The sequence below is a fragment of the Zootoca vivipara genome, chromosome 9 (assembly GCF_963506605.1).
Source record: "Zootoca vivipara chromosome 9, rZooViv1.1, whole genome shotgun sequence".
Lineage (NCBI taxonomy): Eukaryota > Metazoa > Chordata > Lepidosauria > Squamata > Lacertidae > Zootoca > Zootoca vivipara.
The window spans coordinates 5800130-5817886 of record NC_083284.1 but is presented as its reverse complement, the minus strand read 5'-3'; the positions used below and the strand labels follow the sequence as shown (position 1 = coordinate 5817886).

Here is a 17757-nt window from a genome sequence, read left to right as displayed (position 1 = left end):
TATCCTTGTGGTCTTCCTCTGGCACCCACAAAGCCCTCTGCCACCTGTTTAAAAAAGGACTTCCTTTTGTTTCTCTGGAACCTTCCGTTCAACTTTATTGTTTTTAAATAATTTTTTATTAGGTTTTACTATTCCATCATTATAATAACTTATCAAATCACATACTGAAGAGTCCCCAGATTTCCCCCCCCCCCAACGTCTTCTGGTTTTTAACACATTTCCTTCCCCTGCTTGCTATATTACCCGTTATATCAAATTCTTTATATCCAATAGTATTCCCTTATCCTTTTTACGTCGATTGTAAGTGTTTACTCAACTTTATTGAATGCCCCCTAATTCCAAATATTACACCAAAGCCCTCATAATGCTGTCTGGAGGTCTCCTCTGCTTTTCTGGCAGTTCTCTCCCCTCCTGAAACATTATTTTATTTTTATTTTTTGGACTTCTGCAAACCTGCGGGTTTGTTCAATCCTACCAATACCTCTCTCTTGTGGACGGTGACACTGGTTTGACTATAGAGACAATGGCACTCAGGGTGTGAAAAGGAGCAGAGGGAATGATGATCACCACTTAACAAACAAAATTATTTGTCTCATACACACACACACACACACACACACACACACACACACACACATACCGTGTTTCCCCCTTTTTAAGACGTAGCCATAATATAAGACATAGCAGGATTTCTAAGCAGTTGCGCGATATAAGCCATAACCCGAAAATAAGACATAGTGATAGACCCTTCCCACCTCCCGCCAGCCAACTCTCCCCCATAAAAATCTCTCCCCATTTTACTGTCGCTCCAAAGACACGTATTTCTTTTAAAAGCTTGTAAAAATGCACCGTAGAGCCGTTCCTGCAGCCTCGTGATTCCCCCTCCTGTTTCTGTAAGCATTTTTTAAAATACCTGTAAAAGGATTCCAAAATATTTTTTTTTAGCTAGGCTGTGTGAGCTCTGCTTGCTTGGTGAAGAGGAGAAAAGTGGCATTTGCGGTGGGGAGAAGATGAAAGCACGAGGGAAAAAAGAGGGGCGATTGAAGACGCTGCCTTCCCCTTTAGGGAGAGACTCTGTGTGCGCGTCTCTCTCTCCCCCCCCCCCGCCTCTCTCTCTCTCTCTCTCTCTCACACACACACACACACACACATACACACAGCCCACCTCTCGCTTCCCCCCACCTTTCCCCCTTTTAATAGCCTTTTAAAAAGTGAGGATTCTTTTTTCTTTCCATTGCTTGTCTGTAGAGCTTCCCCTTTAAGGATTTGTACCGGTACCGGGATCGCTGCCGGTGGCGCAGTCCTTGCCCTGGGGATTAAGGACTTTCCCCTTCTCGCTGTTTAGGAGCTGCTAAACACTGCCCTACACCCTACACAAAAGTTAACATTTTGTGGGTAAGAGAAACACGGACGGGTTGTTAGGACCAGCAGATTATCTCACCCCGCTTTCTGCTGGCTCAATTGCTACTTAATTGCTACCATTTACCATCTTAATTGCTGCTCAGCTGGCTGCTTTGTTTTCTACAGTATCTCAGCCGGTAGCCTCTTTGCTATCAGTGCTACAAAGTGCTACATTGTTGGAACTTTCGCTCTTAAGTCTTGGGCAGTTGGCTGGCTGGTAGAGATCCTTATTTGCTTTAGTATAGGCTACTGCTACGACTGCATCACACAGATAGATTCCATTATACTGTACTGGTTTAAATTTAAGAAGCTCCAGTGTAGCAGATTGCTATTAAGTGAGTCCCCACCTGGGAGGGGAGAGAGAGAGAGAGCAGCCCTTCGGAGGAGCTCCTTCCCTCCCTCACGAACATCCCAGGGCCAGGGAGAGAGGGCTGGGCCAGCGATGCACACACCTCCCTTCCCTCAGACTCCCTCTCATGGAGCTTGGTGGTGGCTGTTGCCCGTCATTTTCTTTCAGTCAAGAGTCCTGCCCCGCAGGGAGACAGGGAGAAAGAGGGGCACTGCTCCTGATGTAATAAAAATACCAGTAAGACATTCCCTGAAAATAAGCCACCCAGTGTTTTTTTGAGGAAAAAAAGTGATAAGACGGTGTCTTAAAATGTGGGAAAGACGGTATATACACAGTATATATATATGTATATACATGTTTACTTTTTTTTTACACACTATTTTGGCCTTTCGCCAAGAAATCGGGTGATTTCTTCACCCGAGTCTCCTGTTTTAATTGATATGCTGTTTTAATTTGATTATTTTATTGCAGTTTATAAAGAGACCACTTCATTATGTATTTTAATTATTCTGATTTTTTTTATTTAAAAAAACTGCGACAACACCCATCTTTTGATTCTGTATGGTACTGAGCAAGCATAAGAAAGTACATAAAACGACACCACATTTTAATAACGTTGTATGGTTGGCATTTGGGTTTTGTAAACTGCTTAGAAGCTGTTACAGGTAGGTAGCCGTGTTGGTCTGCTGTAGTCGAAACAAAAGAAAACAAATCCTTCCAGTAGCACCTTAGTGACCAACTAAGTTTGTTACAGAAGAGAGCCAGTGTGGTGTAGTGGTTAAGAGCGGTAGACTTGTAATCTGGGGAACCGGGTTCGCGTCTCCGCTCCTCCACATGCAGCTGCTGGGTGACCTTGGGCTAGTCACACTTCTCTGAAGTCTCTCAGCCCCACTCACCTCACAGAGTGTTTGTTGTGGAGGAGGAAGGGAAAGGAGATTATTAGCCACCTTGAGACTCCTTCGGGTAGTGATAAAGCGGGATATCAAATCCAAACTCTTCTTCTTCTTCTCATTGGTATGAGCTTTCGTGTGCATGCACACTTCTTCAGATATCTGAAGAATCTGGTATTTGAAGAAGTGAAGAATATGGTATCGGAAGAAGTGTGCATGCACATGAAAGCTCATGCCAATGACAAACATAGTTGGTCTCTAAGGTGCTAAAGGAAGGAATTTTTTTCTTTTGCTTAGAAGCCATTGTGGCATTAAGTGGCGTATAAATGAAATGACAAGAGGGAGGACAACAAAAACTCGATGGAGACCTTACCCGTTTTATAACCACACTTTTATTTCCTCTGTGAGTGTAAAAAAACAATAATGCCTTTTTATGCCACCCCCTTAGCGATTGCTCTGGCCTCAGGTTCTAGGTTGATGAGAGAATTGCTCTGCTGAGCCAGTTCTGTAATGGAGACGCGTCCCCTCCGCCGAATGAAGTCGGCCACGGCTGTCATTTCCTCCGTCGTGATGTAGATGAACTTTCCTCTGTCGTCGATTACGCCTAGAGGCAAGGCCAAACCGGAATTAAGCTCCACAGGCTGCACTTTTTACTTTTGTTTTACTGCCTAGCTAGGATTTCTTAATCAGCCCGTCTCCAAAGGTTTGGGTTCGGCTGCAAGATATAAATAGTAGGCCTGTAACCTCTAATTGACAAATTGGTTCCATTAGGGCCCTAAATGTGATTTTAAGTGTTCCGCTAATTAATGGGAGTTGGGGGGGGGGTTGCTTTTACTCTTCTTGGCAGCTTTGCCTACATCACTCTATCATCACCAGCCAAGGGCGAGGCAGGATGTGTTGCCTGGAGCAAGTCGCTTGATGGAGGAGGAAAGAGTTGATGGCCCCTTCTACAAAAATTCAATCAGCCTTCTTTTTAAGAATCTCCTCCACCCCAGTATAGGAATGCAGCAGGCTTCTTGGCACCCTCCCTGTGGAATGTCCTCCCACCAGATGTGAAACAGGTAAAAACTATTTGACTTTCAGAAGACATCTGAAGGCAGCCCTGTTCAGGGAAGTTTTTAATGGTTGATGTTTTGTTGTGTTTTTAATATTTCGCTGGCAGCCGCCCAGAGTGACTGGGGCAACCCAGTCAGATGAGCGGAATAAAAATTATTATTATTATTATTATTATTATTATTATTATTATTATTATTATTACTACTACTACTATTATTCTTAGGCTGTTGGAGGAAGGAGGCCTCCTCTGTCCCCAGCTTGCAAACAGAAATTCCTGCAAACTAGTTAAATTTTGTGGGCTGATTTACAAGTTTTTTAAAAAATTAAAAACAGCAGGACAAACAAAGCAAGCCCTTAAAAAAATGCCATATCCGACTATAATTGGTCTGCTTGATCCGACTCAGAGCCCACCTAGCCCATATACCTGTTCCCATTAGTGGTCATCCACACAAACTTTTTGCCTCTTGTTTTCTGGCCGAAGGTCCATGCTTAAAAGCTCTGTCCGAGCATTTTTTTGGTGCCCTGCCACTTTCCCTAGGAAAACCTGATCTTTAATGCTGACTTAGAACCAATGACAATTCGGGTTTTCTGCAGATTGCTGTTTGCTCTGATTCAGTGGTAAAGAGCAGGTTTTTGGAAGGAAAGCAGCAGGGCAAACAAACAAACAAATCCCGCTTGGATGTGGAGCTTTAAAGCACAGACCTGTGCCTGGAAATGTGGCACAACAGGAAGTCTTGATGAACCCAAAGTGGGCAAAAATGTGTTATTGGGAAGCCAACAGCAGGGCATGAAGGCAGCAGCACTCCTGCTCTTTGCGGCATCCTCTCCATCAACTGTTATGCAGAAGATTTGCTTCTATATAACATTCCCAGCCTTTCTTCCAAGGACCTGCTTTAACACCTCTCTCCTTTTTTCATCCTCACCAAAAGGCTTGTCAGCTACGTTAGACTGAGATGCAACGAATGGCCTGAGCTCTGTGGCTGAGTGGGGATTCGACCCACCAAAATTTATTTCTACTATCTCAGATTTTGGTCAGCCAACAACAATGGCCAGACCTGAGTCTTCTCAGAAGTAATCCTTGATGTTTGAGTTGGCTTATTTGGATGTATGAAAGTGAGAGCTGGACCATAAAGAAGGCTGATTGCGGAAGAATTGATACTTTTGCATTATGGTGCTGGAGGAGACTCTTGAGAGTCCCGTGGACTGCAAGAAGATCAAACCTGTCCATTCTGAAGGAAATCAGCCCTGAGTGCTCACTGGAAGGACAGATCGTGAAGCTGAGGCTCCAATACTTTGGCCACCTCATGAGAAGAGAAGACTCCCTGGAAAAGACTCTGATGTTGGGAAAGATTGAGGGCACAAAGAGAAAGGAACGACAGAGGATGAGATGGTTGGACAATGTTCTCGAAGCTACCAACATGAGTCTGAGGCAGTGGAAGACAGGAGTGCTTGGCGTGCTCTGGTCTATGGGGTCACAAAGAGTTGGAAATGACTAAACAACAACAACAATTTGGAACCATCTGCAACTATTTTTACTCCGACGGCTGACATTTTCAGCACTGGGATGTTACCAAGCTGAAACAGCAGCTGAATATCAAAAATAATCAACTCGAGATGTTCAGGTGCTGCTGCTACTACATTGCTGCTTCAGTCTAAACAAAGCGATTGAGCCCCATAATGTTTTCACTGTTACCTGTGAGCGTTCCATCTGTCATCAGGTCTTGCACTCTGTTGATTGCATCCTGTTGAGGAAAAACAAACCCCGTAAGCAGCGAATATCACATTTCCAGGTGCAGAGGCATGTTTTCAGACAACACCACAACACACCAGCCTTTCCACAAAGGCCCGGCAAGTGTCTGCTTCAGGGGACACCCAGAAAGCACAGGAGCCAGTCAAAAGAGAGGAACCCAGGAAGTGGTCAAGTCAAGCCATTGGTCCACGTAGCTCAGGATCACTGGCAGTGGCTCCCCAGGATTTCAGTAAGGGCTGCTTCCTGGCAGGGGTTGGGGATTGGACCTCGGGAAATCTGCATTTCTCTTACACATCAGCATACATTAAAGGTGAAGAGGAATGCCTATAAATGTACTTATTTCAATCAATAACATGTTGAGAAGGTAGGAAGAAAGGAAAATACATAAAACACAGTATGATACATTAAGTACAATATTAAATACAGAATTTAAAAACAATGCAGAATATAAAAACAGATGGGAGAACTATAAAGCAATTATAATTTAATGACGAGGAGCAACTTAAGGTGTTAGCAATTTAAAGTCAGGACAAGGTCCTGCGCCGACAAGCTATCACTGCCACACAAAAACTAGCTACCTTGGCGGTAATCTCGGGAGACTGGTCAGCCAAAAGATAATCAATATAAAACACTTCAGATCTGCCTGGTATACTTTGTAAAATTGGATTAGTGAAATGGTGGCGGATATCACAATAGGAAGAACAGGACATGCAATAAAACATGTTCCACATTTTCTATTTTCTCTGTTTGACAGGGGCATAAGCGCCCACTGTATAGCATCGTTGTAACTACCGTACCCTCCAGTACTGCAGATGGAAGCACATTTAATTTAGCCTGGGTAAATGTGGGTGGCGCTGTGGGTTAAACCACTGAACCTAGGGCTTGCCGATCAGAAGGTCGGCAGTTTGAATCCCCGCGATGAGGTGAGCTCCCATTGCTCGGTCCCAGCTCCTGCCAACCTAGCAGTTGGAAAGCACGTCAAAGTGCAAGTAGATAAATAGGTACCGCTACAGCGGGAAGGTAAATGGCGTTTCCATGTGCTGCCCTGGTTCGCCAGAAGCGGCTTTGTCATGCTGGCCACATGACCTGGAAGCTGTACGCTGGCTCCCTTGGCCAATAACGCCAATGAGCGCCGCAACCCCAGAGTCGGTCACAACTGGACCTAATTAGTTCAGGGGTCTCTTTACCTAAATGCTTTCCTAAATTTTGGAATAGTCAGATGGATCAGATGATCACCAAGAAGAAGATCCTGCCCTGCTTCTAAAAGTTGAAAAATAGAAGCTGCACTTATATAATTTTGCAACTAGGTATCCCAGATGCAATGGCGCACATTTTTGTTGGTTTTTGCAGAATCCACAGCAAGAGTGGCATTTGGCGAGAATCCTAGATTTAGGGCTTTCTCATTTACTGTGTCAAATTTTCTCATTACATTCAGGAACCCTTCCCCTGTGCTGTGATAACACAGGGTAGCGCATTCCCCCAGTGAATGTCGCTGGTTGTCAACGGCGAGCATATGCAGTCCTAATAGGACACCATTCCATGAGGTTGGTGTCAAAACATATGGATGGGATTGGCGGTGTCTCTGTTGCTGATGCTGTGGCCTGGCCTGCAAACACGTACCTGTGTCCTGATGCCCAGGTGGGAGGCCAGGTCCTCCAAAAGAACCACTTTGGCACTCTATGAGGAAGAGGCAAACAGCTGAAATTAGCGAGTCAAACAATGCACATTTTGCAGCTTTATTTTAACACAAACTGGACTTGGGTACATACAGTACTATATTATGGTGAAAGATTTTGAGAATTTAGTTTTGACAGAAATGATAAATATTGCTAAAGAAACTATTATTTGCTATCCAAGATTAATGCCGCTGAATATTTTTTGATGATACCAATGTAAATACAGTGGTGCCTCGCTAGACGAATTTAATTCGTTCCACGGGTCTTTTCTTATAACGAAAAATTCGGCTAGCGAATCCCATAGGAATGCATTGATTTTTTTTTAATTCCCCCCCCCATAGGAACACATTAATTGAATTTCAATGCATTCCTATGGGAAACCGCGATTTGCTAGGCAAATTTTTCATAAAACGAATTCGTCTAGCGAGGCAACCTCCGCTCGAAAAATCCTTTCGTTAAGCGGAAATTTCTTTAAGCGGGGCATTCGTTAAGCGAGGTACCACTGTACATTTGTCAAAATAAATGGTTTTCTGCTTGATCTCAGCAGCATGAGCAGTAATTGCAACTCAGTGGAAAACAGCCCAAATTTTACATTGGGCACAGTAAGATTATTATCCCTACAGACACTTTTCCAAACGCAAAGTTGGCTAAAAAACAATAACCAATGTGAACAGCAGTCCTTAAAAAAGGAAAGGGAAATGTACAGTGTGTAAACAATAAACCCATCTCATCGGATAAAGGCCAGCCTTTCCAAGTCCCCAAGTTATGAAGTCAGATGCAGCCGAGCTAGAGAACTGAGCATTATGGACTGAACATACTGAACTGGAACCAGTCCATGAAAACCAGTTCTCAGAGCTTGGAACTGCCAGGGTTCTGCATATCTTCTTCTAAAGGGATTAAGGGGAAGAATGCCAACTGCGGTCCTGCTCAGCTGGGCACCAGCTCTGCCAGAACGACGCAGCCAGGATCCTGCCTGCCCGCTCCCGGCAGCCCATAGTCACCTGCACAGCAACAGCCGTGGTGGACTGGATGAGGGTGAACGAAATCAAAAGTCTTGGTCAGTCGTGTAAGGCAGAACAGGGAATAGGGATTCAGCCTGTGCTGGGTGGCGCAAGACTCCTCCTGAGGCTTGCAGTTAGCACATGCTCCTGGACTCAGCCCTGAGCATGGATACTCAAGTCTCTGCGGTAGCCAGGAGTGAATTGGCACAGTTAAAGCTAGTGTGCCGGCTGAGCCCGTTCCTTGAGATGTCTGATGTGCCAGCACATGCCTTAGTTCCACCCCGCTTGGATTACTGCAACCTGCTCTACATGGGGCTGCCTTTAAAAAGGGCTCAGAAACTTCAACTGGCTCATAAAGCTGCAGCCAGATTGCTGACCAGGTTGGTGATAGGGAGCAGGCGTGTGAGGAGCTAGCCGGCAGTAAATCACACTGTGCACGTTGGAGTTAACTCTTTATTAGCAAAAACGTGATCTGCACAAGAGTGACGAAGTTTGGTGCTGACCTTTAAAGCCCTAAACGGCCTCGGCCCAGTATACGTGAAGGGTGTCTCCACCCCCATCGTTCAGCTTGGACACTGAGGTCCAGCGCCGAGGGCCTTCTGGCGGTTCCCTCCCTGCGAGAAGTGAGGTTGTAGGGAACCAGGCAGAGGCCCTTCTCGGTGGTGGCACCCGTCCTGTGGAACACCCTCCCATCAGATGTCAAAAACAACTACCTGACTTTTAGAAAAAATCTGAAGGCAGCCCTGTTTAGGGAAGTCGTTAATGTTTCGTGTTTTATTGTCTATTTAATATTATGTTAGGAGCCACCAGAGTGGCTGGGGAAACCCAGCCAGATAAGCGGGGTATAAATAAATAAAAAATTATCATCATCATCATCATCATTACTACTACTACTACTACAGCCCTAATGAGCGCAGCAACTCTCCAGCAGGTCTTGCTCCCATGAAGCAGGTTCCAAGACTGAAGGTCACTGCCTTCCCACAGCCGTCTAAGTCCCCTTCCTCTCCAGGGTTTTCCCCAAGCAATCTTAGTCTGCGTATGCGTGCCGACAATCTCTCCTCCACCCTGTTCATGCCTCAGAGGAACAAGCACTCAGGTCCTGCTGAACGGGCTTTTCGCACGCATCTGGCTGGCTACTGTGAGAGCAGGAGGCTGGAGCTGACGGGCAACTGCCCTGATCCAAGAGAGCTCTTCTTACAAACAGCCGCTGTCCTGCCAACTAGCTAATGCCAAAGCCAGAATTGGTGTTTTGTGCTCTGCTTTTTCTCCTCTTGAGAAAAGCTTTCAGTTAGCAGAGATCCGACGAAAGGCAAGATCTCCTGCTTTCATTTGGGCTGCGTGGGAGGGATTGCTTCAAGTACTAAACTTGGTGGTTTAAGGCTTTCAGGTTTGAAAGCCTGATGGGCAAGAACAGGGAGGGGAAGCAGCGTTACAGGTTTTATGTGACCTTAATCGAGTAAAATGTGCTTTGAGCGGGCAGGGGGTGGGGTGTACGGATTCATTCACCATAGAAACAGGAGAATCACAAAGGAAGGAACTTGACAATACGAGGCAGAGATGAGAATCCTGGCCTCGTGTTAAGCTGTCGGGGGACTGGCTAGACACTGATGAGGGGGCACTGCGAGAAAGGGGGTTGGAGACCGATGTGGAAGAAGGGATCGGTGGCCTGGGAAGAGCCTGTAATGGCTGGGAGATGAGAGTCAGAGGCAGGAGAAGCTACAGGATTGGAGAGTCAAGGACAGGTGGGAGAGAGAGGTCAGGCTGATGTAGTGTCAATGATTCCACACCTCTCCTGCTCTACTGTCTTCGAGGGCCAGGAGACGATTGAAGCGGGAGGAGCAGAAGCAGGTTGCATGCAGGTGTAGCTTTTACCTGCTTGCGCACAGCTCAGGTGGGGGAGATACAGAAGCTGAGGTTGGGGGCAAGGCCTCTGTGTTGCCGCAACTGCCTCACTGTGTACCTAGGAGTCACTGAGCAATGCAGGACTGATGGACATGCCTTTTTCCTAACTTGTAAGTGTACTTTTGAGAAGAAAGAGTTGATTCCTCCATCTGGATGGTCCTTGCCGCACAGCGCCGTGCCACAAGTACATACACACTTCACTTGGATTCCTCTGCAAATGCCCCCCCCCTGCAATACGTAGTTGTCAATTTAAAGGATAAACCAGGGCTGAGAAACCTGGCACCCTCCCACCATCAAGCACGACCAGTGGCCATGCCGGGAGCTAAATTCGCCAGCATCTAGATAGCCACAGGTTCCCCACTATTGCAATAATGGCCCTTTTCAAATCTCTTTCCTACCCACTAACGCAAATATACACAGTGTGTACAAACAAGAGGAAGGTCTGTGCATTTCCCCAGAGTTCAGCTTCCCCCTGCCTTTAGTTCCCAAACCAAAGTCAATTTCAAAGCTGCCTGACTGTGTTGTATTTTTTATTCCCAAGCTCATGACAAACTTATCCAATGAAACATTTCTTTGGTGCTTCATGTATTGTGTGGGTGAGTTGGGTTTTCCCCTCAAATGCCCCAATCCGTTTTCTTAAAACTTTTTTAAAAAAATATCACTATCAAGTAGAAAGGCTTGTTGTCCCAAATGCTGACCAATCAGTGCTGTGCATTGCCCCTCTGCTACAAACCGTAAAAGCCAGCTTTCCCTGAGCTTAATGATTAAGAGAAGGTTATACGTCTGACCAAAATGGGGCAAGTCATTGAAACTTCCTCCCCTGCAAGCCATTAGCCCTTCCTTGCTTGTATTCTCATATTCCTGCCACTTCTTTTTCTTTCATTCTCCCGGCACACAGGCTGCAAAGCTCATAGAATCACAGAACTGTACACTTGGAAGGGAACCAAAGGGTCATCTAGCCCAACCCCACACAATGCAGGAAATCAGAGCTGGAGAAACCCTGGCAGGTGGCCGTCCAACCTCTGTTTAAAAAAACCTCCAAAGAAGGAGACTACCAGGAGTGTGTTCTGCAGCTGTGGTTTGGGCTTGCAAACGGCAGATACAGACCCCAGTTCTGCTGACGAACACGAGCGACCGAAGGGGCAGAGTATCGAAGAAAGTCACTGCAGCACTCTTTGCCGCAGACCAAGCTGAACCCATTTTACAGATGCAGTGCAGAAAGTAGCTTACAAGAGACACAACTCTTTATGCGAGAGAGCAAGGCGCTTTGATTGTTGAGCAACAGATCTGCAGCGCAAAGGGATTATATTCATTGTTAAAGGGAAAGAGCAAAGGGAGTGTAACATACCTTGATGTAGTCGAGAAGTTCTGATACGAAGCTACGGGACTAGGTACAGCAAAAGAAACTATTATTAATCTGATGCCGCTGGGGAAAAAAGCAATAGATTATAAAACCAATCTCTGCCTGGATTTCTACGCAAAGGGCCAACCGTGTCGGGGACAGAAGGCCCTCATTGCTTAAGTATGCGTAGCCTCCTTGGAGTTAGGAATGTCCGGGTAGGTAATTCTGCTTTCGGAAAAATTTCTGCCCTGCAACTGATCACCCGGTTTATTGTGGATTTTGTCTGAAGTGGCTTAAAAAGCTTTCCACCACCGCCGAGAGACAAGGTCTTGCTTCCATGTGCCATGAAATTGGCTCATGCATGACTTTCGTAGACGGCGCCACGCAAAAATGTGCTGCCTTCAGACGGCTGTGCATTCGTTAGGAACTTATGCCTGGGGCTCCCTCCCCGAAATCTTACTCATGGTCTCTCTCACCTCCTCCTTCCTCTTCAAATCCCTCCCGAAAACTCACAACCCGAAGCCCAGTTTTGTGTGACTGCACCTCTGCAGTCCCCTTGCCTCGGTCTACCCTCTGCAATCTCCTCAACTGGTGAGTTTGTAAGCTCATTGGGGCAGGGACTTCCTCCCGTTCTCTTTGCATATATATATTTTTAAAGCCCCCCTGTACACAATCGCAGGGGTGGGCAGACCACTTGGCATATCTCTCCGATGATTTGGGGTATATTGCTCTGGATTTCGGATTCCCCATCGTTTAACAAGAGCAATGGTTTAAAACTGATGGTAAATAATGCTGGTAGCAGGGAGAGAGACAGAGGACCAGGAATGGATTTTCATATGAAAGGCCTTGTGGGCTTGGTTCTGGCACCGGCCATAAATTCCTGGACTGAGCATGTGCTCAGAGGCATAATGTTTTAACTCTTATTGTACGGCCACCAAATCACGCCACTATTTTGGAGCAGGCTCAAGGTTTTTTTTGTCTGTTTATGTACTCAACTGACTTCTTCCTTTTAAAAAAAATGAAATTAGACAGACACAAAAGAGAGCACCAAAATCCTATATGACATTTTTTAAGGACAGCTCCTTGTAACTACTGTATGAACATGCTTTTTTTAAAAAAACCAAACTGCATTAAATAGATTTTTTTTTTAAGAAAAGAGGATATCATCCTGGTAGCCATATTGGTAGCCATTAATTTGGATCAGAATCTATAGGGCAAAGGTGTCTATTCAGAAGTAACTGTGAGTTCAATGGGACTTATTCCCATGTAATTGGGCAGAGAATTGCAGCCTAAGTGCTAAAAATGCAGCAGTTGTAACACTTACATTTATTTTATTTTTTTATTATGCCTGATATATGCGTTTAGAAATATGTACCAGCCAAAATGTTATTGGTCAACGACAAAATGAGGAGAAATAAAGCTACTCTGGAATCTAACATGATAGATATTTATGAACCAGACTGGCTCATCCCTGCCCCAAAATACTGTTTGCAAAATAACGGAATTCATCAAAGATGGCAAGTCTATTTCGCAAGCTACCAAAAGACCGTAGGGTATCATCACCTTGGGGTGGGGTCGAATCACTTTTTCTAATTTGGCATAGGGAACTTAGTAAATGCAGGAGGTATTAAGTGGTCTGCACTTTTTTGGTATCATAAATATTCTAACAGCACTGAATATCTTTGGGTGAAATCCAATGCAGTCACACTTACGCCAACCAATTTCAGTGGGTCTACTCTGAGTAGGACTATGTTGGCCATCACCCTTTGTAAATAAAACAATGGGAAAAGGACTATCACTTGATCCATAAGCTTGCAATAAAAAAAACACACACTTTGGCACAAGAGAAAATGAAAATTCATGCGACATGACCTTAGAACAGGCATAGGCAAACTCGGCCCTCCAGATGTTTTGGGACTACAACTCCCATCATCCCTAGCTAACAGGACCCGTGGTCAGGGATGATGGGAGTTGTAGTCGCAAAACATCTGGAGGGCCGAGTTTGCCTATGCCTGCCTTAGAAGGTTGCCACCTACTCAAGATTGTTTTTGCTCTTAATAGAGGAAATTGTTTCACACCCTCACTTCCAGCACAGTCTGTTCATGTTCCACCCAAGAGCAGAATTCAGCTGGCGGCATTGATGGGCTGCAACAATCGACATGAAAGAGACTTGGGCTGACACTGTGCCTTTTGTTTAATGATTCAACGGCAGCAGGCACTGAATTACTAAGACTCTACGGAGTTGAATCCTGAACCTTCTGTGCTCCTGGTGATTTTTTTTTTTAGACCGACGTACAGCCTAAGCAGAAGCCGGTGAGAGAAGGGCTGGGTATCTGACCAGTCCAAAAAAGATTTCTCCACTAGCCAGTCAAATCATAGAATCGTAGAGTTGGAAGGGACCCCAAGGGTCATCTACCCCAAATCCCTGCAACGCAGGAATCTCAAAAAGAATCACAGTGTTTTATCAAAATATATGTTTTCTTATAAAAAAAATCAATTTAGCATTATGACATCAACGAAGAATAAAATTATGAAGAGGTCTGAGTGTCAGTTACAAACCAAAAGGCAGATAGCAGTTATTGTGCAGCGATACTGCTATTTCATTTTTTTTAAAAAAAGCAATTATATTATTACAGAGAAATAGTTGTTTTTTGTTGAAAGACATGTAACCATTTAATTTATTACCTCCTTACAGAGTCCCACAACAGCCCTGCAAAATAAGATAGATTAAGGCTGCCCAGTGCCCAAGGATCACTCAAGGAGCGTCTTATCCTGGCTCATTATCCTATTTGTTAATTGACATTAGGGGAAAGTTCTCTGCTTTGGACGAAACCGGGCGTCACGCAAGCGAGGATATTCACAAAGAAGCCTGCCTGCCGCGGGAAGACACTTACTCCTAAGCTTCATAAATTCTGGTTTACTAAGCCGAGAATGATTGTCGCAACTGAGACAGTGACGTTTTGGGGGATATCTGATAATACTGGACTGCAGCCAAATAACAAGTGGGTCGGCCGACCGTCCAATTAACACTATTCAACTGACCCATTGGCTGAAATGCCAGCACTAACTGGGAGTCACTTTGATTGATTCTTATGTATCTTTGCTTTTAGGAACCTGACTTCTTCCTAACGTGCCGTAGTTCTTCATCTAAATGGGGGTCTTTGGCATCATGTCCTCTGGCAATCTAATCATTCCACCTTCCGCGGCTGACGTGCCGCGACCCTCTCTGACGTACACGGATTTCACCTGGAAAAAGAAGCCTTCTGGGGGAAGAATCGGTGGAAGATGATTGGAAGAAATTTAAAGTTTATTTAGAGAAGAATTGTAAGATTAGCAGTATTTAGCTACAGATTTGGAAGTAAAAGGAGGTTGTAGAAGAGTGTTAGTTAAGTGTATTGTGTATTAAGATTTAGTTAAGTGTTATTATGGTATTGATTTTTAAAGATTTTATTAGAATAGATTTATATTTTAAGAGAAGTATAAGAGATTTATTGTATGGATAAGTTATTAAGAGTATTAATAGGTTTAAATAATTATTAAAAAGATTGGAATCAAGATCTGGAAAGTATTAAGAAAATTATATATAGAAACGTAGTTGGGAGGGAATGGAGGAAGTTGACAAAGATATGTGATATAAGATTGATTGGAAATATTTTTGTTTTTTGTTGTAATGTTGATATTTGCTTATGTTGTGTATGTATAGTGTTTTTCTTGTTTTGTTTTTTTATGTTGTATTGTTGAAAAAAATCAATAAATATATTTATAAAAAAAGAGAAGCCTTCTGAGCCCTTAAGTCTTTGGGGTGAAGTCAGCAAAGTCAAGACTCAAGGTAGACCACTGAAATGTGCGACTTAGTCTAATCAGGTGTCTGCCATAGCTGGATCCAACCTTTTGTATCTATTCAAGAGAAGCACCTACAACCATCCCTCAAGCCGGTCATTGCGCTCCAGCCCAGCCAAACCTACCTCTTCTTCAGTCATGCCTTCATCCTCTCCTTCTTCTTCCACCACAAAACTCTCCTTCAGCTTCAGGTATTCCTCATATTCCCGCTTCTCCTCTTCCTCTTTCGCCTTCTTCTTTTCTTCTTCCTGCAAAGCGAGGGGAGGAAGACAGAACTGCGTTATTTAATGGCGCATTGTTATATTTTTGCAAAGCGCATCTTGCCAATTGGACCCACCTCAGGACGGCTTACGGGCGGCCAGTGACTTGGGAGACATCCTCTATATTAGTAGTGCTATACTTCTTTATATTCTGCCTTTCCCCCAGACCCTGGGGCTCGAGGCGGCTCGCACAAATTCAAACGCCGCAGATCCAAATACAAAAAAGCCCCAAACTTGTAAAAGATTATAGTCAAAAACCAATCAAGCAGAATTTAAAACAATGCAGATTATAAAACCTTGGTGGTAGCAAGCGGCTAATCAAACGAACAACAGCAGTCACAATGAATCAAACGGATTGCTGTAAAACAACGGGAAATCAACCAGCTGCCAATGCTAGTGTTAGATTAAAAACTCACTTTAACGGTATTAGAGGGATTTCTGCAATAGAGAAGATTGTCTGATATGTAATACAGGATAAAAGGTTGTGAAACAAAAACACTGTGGAGGTATGGGTGGGAAGTCAATACATGAAGCTATTTAATAATTTGAAGTCAATTTGTAAAAAAAAAGGAAATTCAATAAACTTTTCGTTATTTTTTAAAAAGAACTCGGAGGAAACCTCTTTTCGATTTCCAGCAAGGTGACAGGGCAGTAAGGGAAAGGGCTCAGAAAAGTAAAGCAATGCAGTCAAGAGGGCCGTGGCAGGTGGTCTCGGGTGCAATTCTCAACATCTGCAGGTGGTGCTAGGAGAGACTTCCTGCCTGCCACCCTGGAGAGCCATGACTGGTCAGCGTGAGCAGGACCAAACTAGATGGACCACGGACTTAGCTTGATTTAAGGCAGCTCCCTGGGATTTCTCATCGACACGACTCCTGCTTACCTTGCCAAGGGGACAGTGCTCCAGTTCACCAAGGGGAGAGGCAGGCGGGGGAGACAGTTCCAGAGAACCCTCCTCTGTTTTGAACTCTTCATTTTAGCAAGCTGCCTCTTGAGAAGTTCTGTTTCTAGAACTGCTCACCACCATGTGCTGGCTTAGACCAAAAGGGAAACCAACAGTCTTATAGACAAAACAGCACTGCCAATTTGCATGAGACCGTCTCTAATCATTCGCAGAGAAGAGGAAATCCCCACCCCTCAAGCCAAGATATCATTCCCATCCCCCCCCCCAGTTATCAGATTTGACCACGATTTGGTGCAAGAGTGCAAGTTCATTTCTGAAATCCACAAAGATGCAAACTCTGTTCCAATGGCACAACCAACCTCTAAAATCATAGAATTGTAGAGTTGGAAGAGATCCCAAGGATCAGATAGTACAGCGCCCTGCAATGCAGGAATCTCAGCTAAAACATCCATGACAGGTGGCCATCCAACCTCTGCTTAAAAACCTCCAAGGAAGGAGAGGCCACCATTTCTCGTGGGTGTCTGTTCCACTGTCAAACAGCTTTTACCGTCAGAAAGTTCTTCCTGATGTTTAATGGGAATCTCCTTTCTTGTAACATGAAGCCAATGGTTTGAGCAGAGCAACAGAAAACAAGCTTGTTCCCTCTTCCATTTGACAGCCTCTGAGATATTTGAAGATGGCTATCCTATCTCCTCTGTCTCCTCTTTTCCAAGCTAAACAGACCCAACTCCCTCAACTGTTCCTCATAAGGCTTGGTTTCCAGACCCTGGATCATCTAGGTTTCCCTCTTGGTGGGGGAACATGAGAAAATTATTTTATATACTGCCAAAACAGCTTTCTAAACAGATTGCAAGCTATAGAAACCAGATACACAAAGATTTAAGCACCCACAATTAAAACACGCAGTAAATCCCACTGCAACAGACAAAAGATGGAGAACTTGAGGCCCTGCAGTTGCTTCCGTACTCCAACACCCACCATCCCTGACAAGATCCATTGGCCATGCTGGCTGGCGCTGATGGGAGCTGGCTTCTAACACTATCTTGGGGCCACAGCAAGTTTCCCATCCCTGCAATTAAAACAGGAGAGCCAGGCCAGTAGATCAAGGGAATGCCTGCACAATTTGTTAAGAGCCTTTATTCTCCTTTCAAACCAATAAGCTGCATTCAAATGTTATTGATATAAAATTGGGTTTGCATGTAAAAAAATCCCGGGGAGTGTGTATAACACAAGGGAGGCTTTTTGGCAGCAGCACATCACGTGCCGCGCACAAGGAGCTGAAGCTCTGCAACGTGAGATATTTGCTCTCGCTGATCAGGTGTCCGTGGTAAACCATTTCCTCCAACAAAAAAACTCCACGGGCGAAAGGGAAATTCCCAGGGCTGCTGC

At 44.6% G+C, this 17757-nt stretch overlaps 1 protein-coding gene across 1 annotated transcript in view; it reads right to left on the bottom strand.

Annotated features, from left to right (window-relative positions):
* Nucleotides 1-3013: 3013 nt before the first annotated feature.
* DDRGK1 (DDRGK domain containing 1) overlaps nt 3014-17757 on the bottom strand; it is a 33944-nt gene continuing 19200 nt past the window's right edge. The window contains exons 5-9 of the mRNA XM_035101173.2: nt 15333-15455; nt 11374-11412; nt 7067-7123; nt 5390-5438; nt 3014-3244 (exon numbers count right to left, since the gene is read on the bottom strand). Coding sequence (XP_034957064.2) covers nt 3072-3244; nt 5390-5438; nt 7067-7123; nt 11374-11412; nt 15333-15455 — 441 coding nt within the window. The 3' untranslated portion in view covers nt 3014-3071. The remainder of the gene's footprint in view (nt 3245-5389; nt 5439-7066; nt 7124-11373; nt 11413-15332; nt 15456-17757) is intronic.